Here is a 15068-nt window from a genome sequence, read left to right on the forward strand (position 1 = left end):
TACCTGGAGCAGCAAGGAATTAAAATACAGTGAGTTGAGAATACTAGCTGCTTTCTACATTCCACATCAAAGTTTAACCCACTCAAGAGATTTGTTTTGCAAAGTTGGAAACAAACTATCACTTAAAAACCCCATTCTTCTCAACTGTTCCTCTCTGGTTCTATCAGGTCTTGCACATTATCGGTTTTCAGGCACTGAAAAGGGCTACTTCCCACTGCTAATGCTGCTACTACTTGTTAGCAGTAGCAATGCTCAGAATCCCAATGGCACAAAAGCAGCCATTACCATAAGTATTACAACTATCACGGCATTTAATGGTGCCCCGGTGGCAAAAAAGGCACACAATCAACATGCTCAAGATGCCCACAATCCCAAGGATTCAGCACTGCCGGAGCAACACCAGTGCAACCAAGACTTTATTTCAGGGCATTTCCAAAGTGACAAAGTCTTCAGAATAGAGAGGACCAGAGTTCTCTAAGGGGCGGTGAAGAGAAGAGTGGATGTTACACTAGACCAGAGACATTAAGTATTTTTCTCCATCTTAAGCAAAACGTTGTGATGAGTGAGAAGCCTGCCTCTCAACAGCTCAACTTTAAACCTGAAAGCTATAAATAACTCCTTTACTGCTGATAATCCCAACAGAATCACCCTGTCAGATTATTCACACCACTAAAGTCAACTCAGGATCGAAGGTTTGCTTTCGTACCACCAGTAACACTCATCAAGTCCTATATGGCAGTGTTTATCAAACCCAGCAGTAGTAACTAAACTAAAATTGATAAGGTGGTAAGCAGCCATGTGCAGAGGAAAGGGGGAAGGGTGGTTTATACACTGACAGCAGCAATTACAAGAGCTGAAGACAACGCTACTAAAAATCATTCACATGCAGGACAGGACTGGAAGATACCATACCTTTCAAACGATCTCGTTCTTACAATCTTCGTGTATTTAATTACGAGAGTATCAAAGTTACCTGTCTTAAACCACCCTTTTGTTTTGTTTGTTTTCACAGTAAGAGCTGTGTTGTTAAGGAATTCACACCAGCAGGGCAATACCGGTGCTAAGTCCTCCAGCAGCCACGAAGGCAGACAAGCATCCTCTGCTGCCCAAGAGAAGCTCTAGGTCTTGGCACTGCACCCCATAATGCAGCCTCGGGCAGAAGATTATGGCCAGACTGAGCCAGGACACAGGCAGGAAGAAGGGCAGGGGAGTGTGATGGAGAATGAAGGTTAAGTCACAATCTGCTTTTTCTGTTTTCTAAACTTCACTCTTTTATAGCTTATACCCTGAAATTTTCCAAAATAATGTTCCATATTTATCTCTCTTCTAATGATTAATAACAGAGGGGTTCTTTTACACAAAGACATTTTGACTTCCCACTAACATGATTATACATGCAGAGAAGTCCAAGATCTTAGCACTATTATTGTCAAAGAAAACAAATGCTGAGTTGTTAAGCAAATAATTCTAAACTATAATTGCAAACACCAACTTTGAACATAACCAGCTGCCAAATAGAACTTCATCAATATTTATAGCATGACATCAGTCTGAATTGTACTTTTCAGCTATTTCGGCACCTAAGAAAGGAACAGGAAGCTAACTTTCAAAAATCTGTTTTATACTCAATAATGTTTTTTCAATCTTCAAAGAAATAAGGCAGTACACTCATTTTTATGGCTAATTTTTAAATTTAAAAGCACAGTGCAAGTTATTACTGATACAATGCTAGTCCTCAACACTGCAATCTTTGCTGAACATGTTTAGTTAGTACTACTGAATTTGGAACTACTTGCAAGAAGAGCTTCAGACCTGCTCAACTATGTGTGAGGTCAGGGCCCTAAATTTTCAGTCTTTTGGGTTTGGCACAAAAGAGTTCTTCAACTTTCTCATCTTATTTCCTCTGAAAGTGGCATTTAAAGGAAAGGTAACCCAGCTTTATTATTAACACCAAAATCATAAAAGTCTGCCTTTAGGCTACCTGTTTGAACTACGCGACAACTGATTTCCACAGTCAAGCTCTCCCACCATATTTAAAAACCTAACTCTTGAAATTTGCCCCGAGGTTTGAATGTTCTTCACTTACATGTTACTTTTTGTTCATCTTTCATTAAATCTGAAAATGCAGTAACACAAGTTCTCAATTATTTTTTGTCCAAACTTTGCAAGACTAAAGTTACTTTTAGTTTATTTACATGCCCAGCTGTGGCAAGGGCGAGATAAGCTAATACACAGTATCCATACACAAGGCAGTGCCAGTTTATCTAGTTACCTTAAACTGGTGAAAGCAACATTATCCAGCATTGGTTAAGAACAGGGTTAGCGCTGGAGACGGAACAGACTAATTATGTCACTGTATTCTTGCCCTCAGGCCACCACAATGTAACACTGTCAGGAGCGTTTTCCTTTGCTTAGTAGACAATGTTAAAAAGTACTTGATACAATGGACTTCTACCTGTTTTCTCCACAGTCTAATTTAGTTTTCAATCAACAGGAAGTTTTTCTCAGTATGAATCTATTTTCTGCAATACATGACTTGCCAGGGACAGGGAAGAGAAAATTGGACTTTCAATATGGAAGAACCAGAGGAGTTAACTTCCAACAAATGAGAGCATTATCAGCCAGTTTTGGTTGCTTCTACAAGCACTCTGAAAATCAAAACGGCCAAGCAAAGAAAATTATAGACAGCTAATCTACTGCAAGTGTGGAGTTTAAAAAATGTGTGAAAAAGCCTAGCTCTGCAATAAAATACATCTTCCCCCTCTCAAGTACCATTTAGCAAAGTGAGTGTCATCAGAAACGTAGGCAACTTCCCCTAACCTTTTATTAAATATAACAGAAACACTGAACACCAACAAAAATCTACACTTGTTCTTCATGCTGTCACCACACCAGCTGCAGAAAGTAGAGGAGCAGACCCAAACATCTATCCATGCAAAAAGCACAGCTACAACAATAAAACCTCAGTTTTAGCTTTACTATCCCACTTTGCCTTCAAGGGCTAGGAAAAACAGGAGCGGAGCCTGTATGAAATCACCACAAAAAAGACACTTATTATGAGGGGCAGGGAAATACTATAGTGTTATAGGGAATAGTATAAAGACAAGATCCATTTTAAATGTGAGGATCCATTTCAAATGTGAGAAAATATTAAGTATTGAATTTTTTTTTTTTTTTTGCAATGTCAATGAAAAATGGTATGAATCCTAATGGCCACAAACAAGCACTGTGGCTTGACTCTCTCATTTTTGTTCTCATCAAAAGAAGACTCATTTGCATTTTTAATTTGCAAGAATAGGCATCTGATACAATGCAACTCAAACCTGGTAAGACAGAATCTCAGCCATTTGACAAACAAAAATACAAAAAATTTAATTTTAAACAATTTTTTTATCAGAATCCAAATACATATGGGAGGATAAGAATTTAAATTACAATGGCTGTAGTATTAAAATTTCCTGCATAAACACACATTCGTGCCAAAGCGCTCTTTTTTTAGCTTCTTACTTAAAACAGTCAAGTGGAACTTAAAAAACAAGCAAACAAAAATTCCAAAATAAAAACCCCAAACATAATTATCAGAATAAACATATTCCCAACACAGAGTGAAACTGCTATATTTACAGCAATATAAGAACGTTGTTATAATAACGCCAATACATCCAGGAAAAATCTCAATGCATAAAAAAATCCCAGAGGGGGTCACAAAAAAAGATACAAAACCCCATAAAAGTAGCTGACAATGCTTTAAAGCAAGTATTTAGAGCAATATGTATTATGGCCTTCTTTCTTAAAGGGATTTTGAGCTGCTTCAGATCAAGGATGGATCATAATTCATTCTGCAGTGAAGTATATTTTGGTCTTTGTAAGAAGCTGGGGTGAGGGGACACATCATCCATTCCTCTATCTCAGAGGCAAATTTTTTAAATCAAAACATTATCCTAAAGCTTTTTCACAAGTTCCTCGTCATTCCTCATGCTAGTTGCACCCTCTAATACTATTAACTTATGGCTTCTCAAGTCACGGTGCGCAAGCAACAGAAACTTCAGACATCTGAAATAGTATTTCACTGCAATCGTAAAGTGAGTGAGTGTATAGGTGACAATCTTCTACAAAATCTAACTTCTGGAAAAGCTTTTAAATCACAAAGTTACTGTACTGCTCTATAAAAAGCAGAATATACTGTCAGCTGTAATAAGAAAATAAAATGTACTCTGTGGCGCTCCCATCTTCTCCAGAAAGAGACATCAGATTATTTCTGGGACATTTGGGGATCCTTAGAAGAGAGCTAAAAGGTTCTCAAATGTACAGGAGAAGACCTGGACAAACTGGATTTCTTCAGCTCCTGAGACACAGAAGTTCATAACTAGAGAACACAGACACCAAATTTCTGAGTAATTTGTATCTCTTGGCTGTAAGAAGCAGCGAGACAAGAGGACCTACTCCCATTATCACTGGTGGATCACCCTAAGGCTGAAATATATTTAGTCCACAGTAGACTGGCAAGTCCCTGAAGAGCTCCTTCTATTCACTAGAGACGGGTTTTCTGTCTCTCCTACCACTTGTGATACTGTTGTGAGATTTATGCAGAGAGGTCACAAAGCCAGGGAAGTTGGCAATGAGATTACCTTGGAGCAACCCAGGAGTTTCTTAGTTCTGGTTATGTGGAAACCTATTGGGCCAGTCCTAAACAAGAAGACCAGCAAACAGCTTTCCAAACATTTAACTTCTGGATTTAAAATCATACACTTAATTTAACTAGTGAAACTCTCTCACAAAGTCTACCTTTGCCACGTGAACAACACACTAGAGAACTGCAAGAACAACCAGTGTTTGTGGTAAGAAAAAAAGAGGGACTCGAGTAGGAAAAATCTCCTGCAACCCTAGGATACAAGATGATCAGAGGAACAGGAAGAAGCATTTCCAACAAACAAAATAGAGGCCAGAATCTGAAAAATCCTCAAACTTAGCAGAAGAAAGCCAACAGTATTCACAAAAACTATGTTCTTTATCAACTACTACCAAATCAAAGGGCATAAATTTCTCCTATTACAGAACAGACTTTACTAATGAAAAACCCAATACACTACTGAAAAAGTCTGCCAGGTTGTTTTTCTTTATAGCACTTTTTATGACACTCTCAAGAGTCATGATAAAATTATAGAATACATCAATGACTTTTACTTCATTACTCAGATGAATTAGAGGACTTCCCCTGACACAAGCAACATGATATTATTGTATCAGTCTGACAGGGGATTAGTCAAAAGGTATCTAAAATTATCAACTCTTTGTTTTGCAACTTTGCTTCTTATCCTTTCATCCACTAATTAGCTTTCCAGCCTCCCATCTTCTGTCTAACATGGTCAAAATATATCAACTTCCAGGTTATTTTTTACACGTTTATTCTGACCAGTATCCTGTAGCACGCAGCACAAGTGCTGCCTTATGATACCTCCCATTTCTCCTGACAAGCAGGATGTTGCTCCACAGACTTAAAAGCTAAACTGGCTAAGAGCTGCTTTCAGATCCATTTCACTTTTTTAAGTAGATATTTTAAAAAATTTAAACAGTGCAAGTCTCAGATAGAACATTAACTTGCTTCCCAGATTTTCTCACTGAGGAACTATTGTGTTTTTTTCTAATCCACAGACATTAAATCAGGAAATACATGCACAATATCCAATTTCAGAACTACTAAAGCTGGCAGGGCCCAGAAACGCAATCCGTACTGACTAGCTGAAACTGGAAAAGGTCATCTCCATAGCTCACAACATGGTAAACACGGAGAACATCCAAACTCCAACCACAACCCTTACACTGATGAAAACTTAAAAACCTCAGAACATTGCCCTACAACATGATGCAAACCATAATAAGTGCAAAAACACCCTCTCCCTCTAACCGCTATAAGAAGGCAAAGGGAAAAAATAAATTTAACATACTCACTGCCTACTGCTCTAAAGGAGAAAAAAATAAGTGACACCAATGCCTTGCAGCAAAGCATGTTTACTTCCCTGAAGAAATAGAAAATAATGAGTAAAAGTGCAACACAAAGAAGGCATGAACAGAAGAGAAATGTAAGGAAGTATCAGAGTTTTACTATCCGCTGAAAGGGACGGGGAACAGCAATCAGAATATCCTGATTACTCTCACCCCAGTCACCTCGCAAGCAGAAATACCAGCAGGCAACTACTTGTCTGACAGTGACAGCTGGCTCAAGTACCAAAAAGTGCTCCTATTTTTATTAGCAGATAGTAGCCAAAAGTTTCGTTTGGATTCACAAAAAATTAACATGAATCCTTCAGTCCATATTCCACACACTGCTGAAAGAACAAGTAACCTTAACACGTCAGTTTTATCTGAAAATGGAGAAAGACAGTAAATTCTAAGTTAATTAAGACTGTTAGCAAGAATATATGTCTGTTTCTACCACAACTGGTCAAACCATTAGAAATACGCGTTACTGTTTGCTCAACATCTCTGTGCTGGGTTCTTGCAATTAGAACTGAAGACTGACATTCTCTTGCTATTCTTTCCCTAAGGCAGTGAAACATTTAATGACTGAAATTTCTGAAAACGCAAGAAACAGATCATTAAAAGCAATTCCAGAGCAAACACATTTTATAAGCACTGAGGCGACAGAAAACTTTTAAAGAAAGCCAGTGGTACATATGTGCTAGTATCAGGTACTTCCCTCCTTTACTTACGTGCTAAACAGGCTTCATTTATCCTGTGAAGACAAACAATGCCAGTTCTTCACAAAAACACAGCTACTGACCCAAATTACACGCGGGTTAAGGATGAGTGAAAAATAAAAACTAATGATAAAGAAGTGAATAGCTGTAAGATGCAAGGTATGCTGTAAGTAGAAGTATTGCAGAGTTTGTGAACTTAATCGCAGCACTACGAGCAATTACTGAGGAAAGCCATTGCAAAGAAACTGGAAAATGACTACTAATTGTTATTACTGCACAAAGCAGACAATATCTATGTATAAAAAGATTTCCAAGAAAATAAACACAATAATGGCAATAATGACTAGAAGAGACTCTGCATCCAAGCATTTTGCAGAAAATGGAGAATAGAGTAACCAAACCATTAAGCAGACTATTAATAAACTCATCCAAGTCAATAACTAAGCTTCTTAGACTTATTCTATGATCTCCAGTTCATACTGCTTAATTGTAAATCCAATCTCTTCTGTGAGCAGAAATACACCAGCTTTACTAGGGGGGGGAAAAAAGAAAAAAATCACTCAGAAATCCAAGAGAACAAACTCCATTTTAACATATTTTCTAATTACTAATTCTACAGCAGTCCTTCAATTCTTTCCATCATTCTGGCTGGAGCTATTCATCCCACTGTTCTAGATGCAGCTATCGCCAGATATGATTTTTATTATGCATTACTTCTGAAAAAAAATTAATTTCTGATTTCATACTTGCTATGACAGGAGGCAGATCTAAGGTAAAATACGCTACCTCAGAACTACACAAAATTCTCTCCTGAAGCTTCCTCCTCTGAAGTCATCCTCCAACACCAAGTTTTAATGGTGAAATAAACATCACCAAGCAAAGCCATGACACACACTCAACCTAAATATTTTACTAGACTATTTGATCACACAAACTCTGGCAGATTAAGCTTTGTCAAGACTTTTACATCCAAACGTTTGAACTTACTATTTAAATGAAAGTGTAGATCTCTAGCTCAACTTGCAGGTATACAGAAACTGCAGTAATGCATTAATTCAAAAGTCTGCCTAATCAAGAGATACTGACTGGTTTATCATTACATTTTTTCCAGGACTTCCATATTACAGGGTTTAAGTGCTTCCCTTTAAGCATCCCAATAACATTTTGCCAATTAGCACTGAAACTTCTGAGCTAATTCCCTACATATGTATAGTTCTACACAGAATGTGGTATTTACAAAACGTTTACATGCAATATAGCTAAACAAGATAAAAGTAAATGTATAATGATGACCTCATCTAATCTCTACAAAGACAGATGTGCCTGCACCTTACTGCCCCAAAACCTCACAGCAGAAAATCTAACACACAGCTAACACCTCTCTGGGCTCCCTTCCCCCATCTCCAGCCTCAACTTTTTGCAGGGCAATTTCTTCGCTGAGGAATTGTCTAGTTACACCTGCAACTCAGTTAAACTCGGGTGGAAAGTCACCCCTGCAAACTCCTCCCTCGAGGTACATCTACCCAGCAGATCCTGCACTAACCACGGCTCATGTAGAAAACCTGGAACTTATCTCTCAAGTCGGGGCCTTGGGTAATGCAGCAGATGAGAGCATTCACTCACATCTCAACAGCACGCATTCCAAGGAATCTGTACCCTTAGAGAGTCACCACAGGAGAGAAGGGCATTGCTGAGCAACTTCGGTGTGGACAAACTAATTACAAAGCTGCTTGAACTTGTGCACGTATTTTAATAACCCTATAAATCAAAGCAATCACCTCTACAACGCTTGTCGCAGGAACTAATTTCCAAAATCCATTCATATGGATAGCGATTTTACTGGAAAACAACAGGTAAAACAGACCTTTCAAATACAGAGCTATACAACCCCAAAAGATCTACTATTTTGCAGGAAGAGTCACAGTTTTTGTAGAGGTTGTAAATGTGACACTGAACTCTAGCAAGTCATGCTTAAAATATAGTAATTAATGGATTGTAAAAAAAGGAAAGTTAACTTTGCAAAGAGCTATCTTAACAAACGTTCATAAGGCCAGTGAAATGTTACCATGGAAAAAACAAGTACTGTTTACAGCAGTGAGCGTCTCTACTTTAGCTAGGAAAACACTTTGTTGAGACTTCGATTTATTCAACAAGCCTCAGCTCTATGCTGTAGTAGAGCCTCCTACATGCACTTTCATAAAGCAGATCTGAGCTATCAAGATACCACGCTGCAGGCAGCGCTTATCCACAACCAGAGAAGCGTCTCCAGAAACAAACATTCCCGCATTTTGCTACAAACAGCTGGGGAAACTTTATTTTCCGCCTGGGACACACCTCTGAACACGGTCACTCTTCCCACCCACCCACTACCTTCACACACACACACACACACACACACACACACACACACACACACACCAGCATCACGTTCCACTCATCCAGCGCGGTTTGCAGTGGTACCAACGCAACCTCGGCTCTGTCCCCACACTACAGCACTTTTTTTCCCCCATCTACACAAGGGCTTCTCGGAGTCTTTCCGCCGCTGTACCTCCTGCCCGGCCTGGGTGATCCGGCGGGCGGGCGGGCGGCTCTTCCCCGGGCCCTGTGTGGAGCCGGAGGGGGCGGCGGGGGCACCGGGGCGCAGCCGCGGCGAGCGGCGGCCGCACGTGAGGCGAAGAGGGGGCGGCGCTCGCCCGGCTGTGCCCCGGGACAGGCACTCGCCGGGGTCGGGGCGGGAGCAGCGGCCGCTCCGCCACCGCCGGGGCAGCGCCCTTGAGCTGCCGCCGCTTGGGGCCCCTCCCGCCGGCCCGGCCCCCCGTCCCTCCCCCGCCCCGCGGCACCGCGGCCCGGCGCCAGAGGCCCCTCAGAGGCGGCGCGAGGGTCCGCAAGCGGGAAGGGCTCCGAGGGAATCCCGCGGCGGGAGCTGGGAGCGGGGATAGGGGATACGTGGGGGGCCCGTCCCGCACTCACCGCCGAGGGCGCCGCCGCGGTGCGCTGAGCCCCCGTTCTTCTCAGTGCCGGGGGCGGCTCCCGCCCGCCCGGGAAACACGAACCCCAGGAAGCAAAAGGCGAAGAAGCTGCGAAAAGCGTCGTCCCCTCCCCCCCCCCTCCGGCCGGCCCCGCCAGAAAAACACCACCGGGGGGGGGAAAAAAAAAAAAAACCAAAACCAAACTTTCCTTGCCGCCGTCTCTCCCTCCCCCGAGGAGCACGAACCCAAACACACCGGGACACGCCCCCGCACCGCCTCTCGCACCGCCTATTGGACGGCGCCTCACCGACCCTCGCGCTGATTGGTCGTTCTGCCTGCTCGTCTTCTCCTTCCTCTCCCCTTTCCGCGCCTGCACGCTGCCCATTGGGAAGAGTCTGGGCGATCTCTCCGCCCATTAGCCACGACCCACGTCAATCACAGCAGAGCACCGCCTCTCAGGGCTTTTGATTGGGCTCTCGCGTCACTACACGCTCAGTGATTGGCTGCATTTGCTGGCTGTCAGCGGTTACCCCCCTTCACATCCCTCACTGGCTCCCGCCCCTTCTTCCTCTGCCAGTTGGCTGCGATATTTGCCCCTTAAATGGGGCACTCGCTCGCCCGCTTCTATTTGTCCCGCCCTTCCGCCCTACGGATTGGGCTGTGGGTCGCACCCTCCGACTCCATTAGAGAAGGAATGTGCCCGTTACACCATAACAGCGCGGAAACCCGCCCACCGAGCCGCTCTCCTCGGCGGCTCCTGGGACCCTCCTCAACCGAGGCAAGGTTACATCAGTGTGTGCACTCATTTGCCGGCCGCACGGGCGATCGCGGGAATGGCCGTTCAGCAGCGCCGCGACACGGCACCGACGCCACACTGCCCACCCTCCTCAGCCACAGCTACGCTTCGCCCCGCCCCTCCACGTGCACGTGAGACAACTATTGGGCAGGGTAGGTGTCAGTCGTGCAGTTCGCGAAGCTCATTGGCCGGAATCCGACGCCTGCGCAGCCAACCGGCGACCGCCCCCTGGTGTCACCCGCCGGATGACACAGCAACCGTGAGCTGGGGGGGGTGGGGAAAGGTAGGGTCGAGCTTTTGATTGGTTGGTTTCACTGTCAATCTCCCTGGAGGGAGGAGAGTGGGCGGGGCGATGGTGCGTGCCCGCCGCGCCCCACGTGGCCTGAGCAGCTGCGCACGTGACGGAGGCCCACGACCGCGAAAACTTGTGGAAAAGGGATTTGCGGTGACCACAGTGTCATTCCTAAATGTAATCGTTACAAATACACGTTGATCTTCATTATCCGTGGAGTGGGCCGAGCCAGAAACAGGACTGCGGGGGCGGTCGGTGGGAGGCTGAGGCAGGAGCAGGCCCGGGGACGCTTTCCTGGGAGGTGGTGTGAAGGCCGGGAGGAGCTGCAGCCGCCTGAGCCCTGGGGCTGGAAGCGCCTGCAGAGCAGGTGTGGGTCAGCACTGCTGCATCTCAGAACGGGAAGGACACAAATGGGAGGTATATAAGCAGGACCTGCATGGCACAAAGGATTAACAGAGCAGAACCCGAGGAGCATTGGAGTCTCCAAAACTGACAGAAAGCACTGAGGGGAATACATGGATAACAGAAGCATGTGGAGGATAAACTGGGAGCAAGAGGTTATCCTTGCTTGTACCTAATGTCTATGCTCGTTCTCATTCTCCAGTATATTTGAAGGCTGCTGTTCCATTGATGAGTGTCATTTCCTGACCTCGCCCACGGCTGCATGCCTGTGCAATCTTTCCATTTGATCTCCTCTGGAGAATCCTGTTAACAACCTGATCAGCAGAACCGTGGAGCAGCTGAAAGTGCCGTTTTGGTGTTGAAGAGAGAACTCGAGAAATGGGATGTACCTGTCACCCTAGTGAACAGGTCTGTGGGTGTTCGGTGAAAACGTGCTCTGTCTTGGAAGAGCCACAGAGCCCTTTACAGGTTAGTCACCAGCAGGAGGGACAGCTGCCAGCACAGCACAGTCATGTGTGCTAGTGGCACAGACAGCGGACAAGATCCGTGCAAACTCAGGCTACACGAGTCAGTAAAGAGCAGTGAATCTTCTGATGGCTTCTCCATTCAGTAATGGTAACTGATTTTTACATTGATTGGTGGGAAAAGAGCTCCATTAATATGAATGTGACTTCATACTGGATGTGTACATACTTGTTACTGTAGTGCTGTAAGGAATACAAAAGGCTCTGCATAAATCAATACGAATTAGTAATATAACTTTTGGATGCACTTTGCCTCTCTTCCTCATTGTTTATTCAGTGTGTGGGAGCTGTCTGTGTCCTGTCTATCCACATGTATTTTTCATGTTGTAAGCAGACATCACTAATACTCCAAGAGTACAGGTTGCACGCTTTGGGAGAGAAGGATCTGTCCAAGATGCTGAGCTTGTATTTGCCATAAGTAAAAAAATAATTAAATAATTTCCCTCTGTAAACTCTCTTTCCCCTTACTGGTGTTCTTTTGTGAGTGCTCCTTTCTATGTTTTGCTCAGGGTGTGCAGGTGAAGGAATATGATTTGTTTTGCATAAGCCTAGGGAGCCAGATATTTTCATTTCGGAGGAGCAAAAGATACCGCTCTCCCTTGTTCCTGTAGTTTCACACTACAAAACAAATTTGAACTGTGGAAAGCAAGCAGATTTTGTTGGTTTGGCTGAAGTTACAATGGATGACTCAGGAGTTCCCACCCAGGTTCACCCGTGGATTTGGAAGGAATCACAGCTTCCAGTCATGTTCTGGTTCTCATGAAGTCCAAATGCTTAGGAAAAAAATAATTCTTGCTGGTTTTTTCATACCTCCCCAATACCAGTCCTATCCAAAAAATGAAACCAAGTTGGACAGTGAAATCGCATTTTTTCAGCCACTGGATGTCAGTATTACACTACCACTGTGGGGCCTTTCCAGGTGCTGGGAAAGGTTGGATTTCTTTGGGGTGAAAATCTTTCCGCTCTGACAGTGAATTGATGAGAAAAACCATTATAGCTTTGGGGATTGGTCTCACTGCAGTATGAGTGTGCTCTTTGGCTCCTCAGGAAACAGGCTGGGACCCTGCCTGCAGAGCATCAAACCTCACACAGCTTGTAGCCAGAGAGACAGACAGACTTCAGTGTTGGGGTCAATTCCACAGCCTTTTGACTCTTACGTTATGAAAATACATCACCTCTTCTTTTTTAAAATGTACTTGTTATAAATACTGCATCTGACAGGGATACAGTCCAGAAGAAGCCTGCATGAAGGCTAAATGTGTCTAAACAAAATGTGCTGCCAGCTTGGGACAATTCTGAATGCAGGAATGAGAGAAGACAAGAATTTAGAAACAGCTTTGATATTTGGAATTTGTAGTTAGTGTTTTTGAGATCAGACACTGGTTTATTGTTTCCAAAAGTGCCATGATGTGATTTTTTTTTTTATAGGCTTGCTAGGTTTTTAAGTTAATGTACCCAAATGAGCTCTGGATAGTCAGTCACTAAAAACTACTGATACTTTCAGAAAAGGTCTTTGCTAACCCTGCCTTTTTTTCTGCTTTGCATGCCCTAAGCAGCAGCTGTCTTGTGGAAACAGAAAGGAACCAACTACTTACCTGCATAGTGATTAAGAGAAAGGTTATTTTTTGGAAAGCCACAGTCAAGTGTGTGCTGATGCTCTTTATGGTGCCCTATGTTTAAGTGTTTTCACATGAAACGTGACATTTAACATATGATATAATGCTGTGCTTTATCTGTGTCTAAAATGCAGGCAGCAATGGAAAAGAAGATTGCTGTTGTTAAAAAAATTATTCATAAAAAAGTAATAAAAGAACTGATGTTCTCTTGTTCTATATAAACACAGGCTGATTAGATTATTTGCTTACTTACATCTTTCCCCTGGAAGCTGCTTTTTAATCCATCCTTTTCCTAGAAGACTTCAGGGAAGTTTCAGCAGGGATATGGCATCAATATATGAGGGGAATAAACCATAAATATTTACAAAGATTTTGATCCTGTTTAAATATCCTTATTTAAAAGTATTTATCCTAATAATTACTTTCAGCAGAGACACCTGCTAAGAATTCAGCATTTCCTATTTCCTTCAACTGAGTGATGAGAAGTTTTCTCAGCCATTCTTGTGCATCCTTCTTGGAACTTTTCAAGGAACAAGCAAGAGAGGAAGTAATACTTCATATGCCTGAGAGCTGTAAAAATGGGGACAGAAAAAAGGGATTTGTGTTTAAAATAGAGAAGAACAGATTTCAACACAATTATTTTCTCGCCACCCATAACAGCAGAGAGAAACACAAAAGAGCAGTTTAAGGAAAAACAAAGTAATGAAGACTAGAATTAAATTAAATAGCAAGAGGAAATTAAGGAGATGTCATGTAATTTTCAAATTTGTATGTTGGTCACGTGATTAGTGCTACCATTCCTGCTTTACAAAAAAACCCTAAAAATATCTTTAATGACTCTTAGTGCTCAGGACCTGAGCTTTAAGTCCCAGTCAGACACCTCCACGTCTATAACTGTTCTTAATATAGTAGGCTTATTTTGACATTACCTATTTTTATGTGTCATACCCAGGAAAGACATGCTGTTGCAATAGAAACAAGAGCAGTTTATGCATGTCTGGGGCACAGTGCTTAGCAGAAGTTTCAATTTGTTGTGCTGTCATACTCACATTATATTGTTGGAAGGAAAAGGGAGAAAGAATATTGTCAGCCCACAGCTAAAGGGAAAAATTGTTAATATGACAGCAGTGGTTTTAAATAGAGAATAATTCATAATACTACTTCGTTTTGTTTTTGCTGGAGGCAAAATTAAAACAATGCTTCATTAACATTATTTGAAGCTATTTTAAATACAGCTATTTTCAGCAAAACAATGCTAACATGTGGAGGTTTTTTAATGAAAAAAGCAGACAATTAGGAAAATATTTTGAAAAATATTGTAGTCTTTTATGCAGTCTCTTTTTGCCAATTTTTTTCCCCTATGTTTAGTCCTGAAAGTGAACCAGCGAGCTCATAGGAGTTATCAGCTAGCAGTTATGCTGAGGCTGGAAGTTATGCAGCTCTTCAGACAAGATTTTTATTGACTTTTAACGTTCCCATTCCACTGTCTTGGTTGGATCTATGATACTCAACAGCAGTAGCAGCCTAAAACTGTTTTGCAAAATTGTTTTGTGTCACCTTTAGCTGAATCTAAATGGAATCTAAAGTATAGGTAGGTGAAAGCAATTATAGCGTTTTATTGTTACAGGTCCACCTTCATCATCAGGACAGCATTAGAATTTTACAGCTAAACATAGGGTAACTGCTATAGGCACTTTGTTCTCCAAGGTTCAGATCGACCTTGGAGTTTCTGTTTCTCCCAAATTAGGCAGTTTTGTGAGTTGTACTCATT

General features: G+C 42.5%; 1 protein-coding gene and 1 long non-coding RNA gene across 5 annotated transcripts in view; one reads left to right on the forward strand and one right to left on the reverse strand.

The window, feature by feature from the left end:
* Nucleotides 1–10098, reverse strand: part of TNRC6B (trinucleotide repeat containing adaptor 6B) — a 135952-nt gene extending 125854 nt beyond the window's left edge. For all 4 annotated transcript variants that reach the window (XM_039571501.1, XM_039571500.1, XM_039571499.1 and 1 more), the window contains exon 1: nucleotides 9669–10098. In XM_039571501.1, coding sequence (XP_039427435.1) covers nucleotides 9669–10083 — 415 coding nt within the window. In that variant the 5' untranslated portion in view covers nucleotides 10084–10098. The remainder of the gene's footprint in view (nucleotides 1–9668) is intronic.
* A 655-nt stretch (nucleotides 10099–10753) lies between these two features.
* Nucleotides 10754–13519, forward strand: LOC109146089. The gene is made up of 2 exons (XR_002047886.3): nucleotides 10754–10932; nucleotides 11360–13519. It is a non-coding gene; the product is annotated as an uncharacterized LOC109146089 (long non-coding RNA).
* The last annotated feature ends 1549 nt before the right edge of the window (nucleotides 13520–15068 follow it).

Source organism: Corvus cornix, chromosome 1A (assembly GCF_000738735.6).
Source record: "Corvus cornix cornix isolate S_Up_H32 chromosome 1A, ASM73873v5, whole genome shotgun sequence".
NCBI lineage: Eukaryota > Metazoa > Chordata > Aves > Passeriformes > Corvidae > Corvus > Corvus cornix.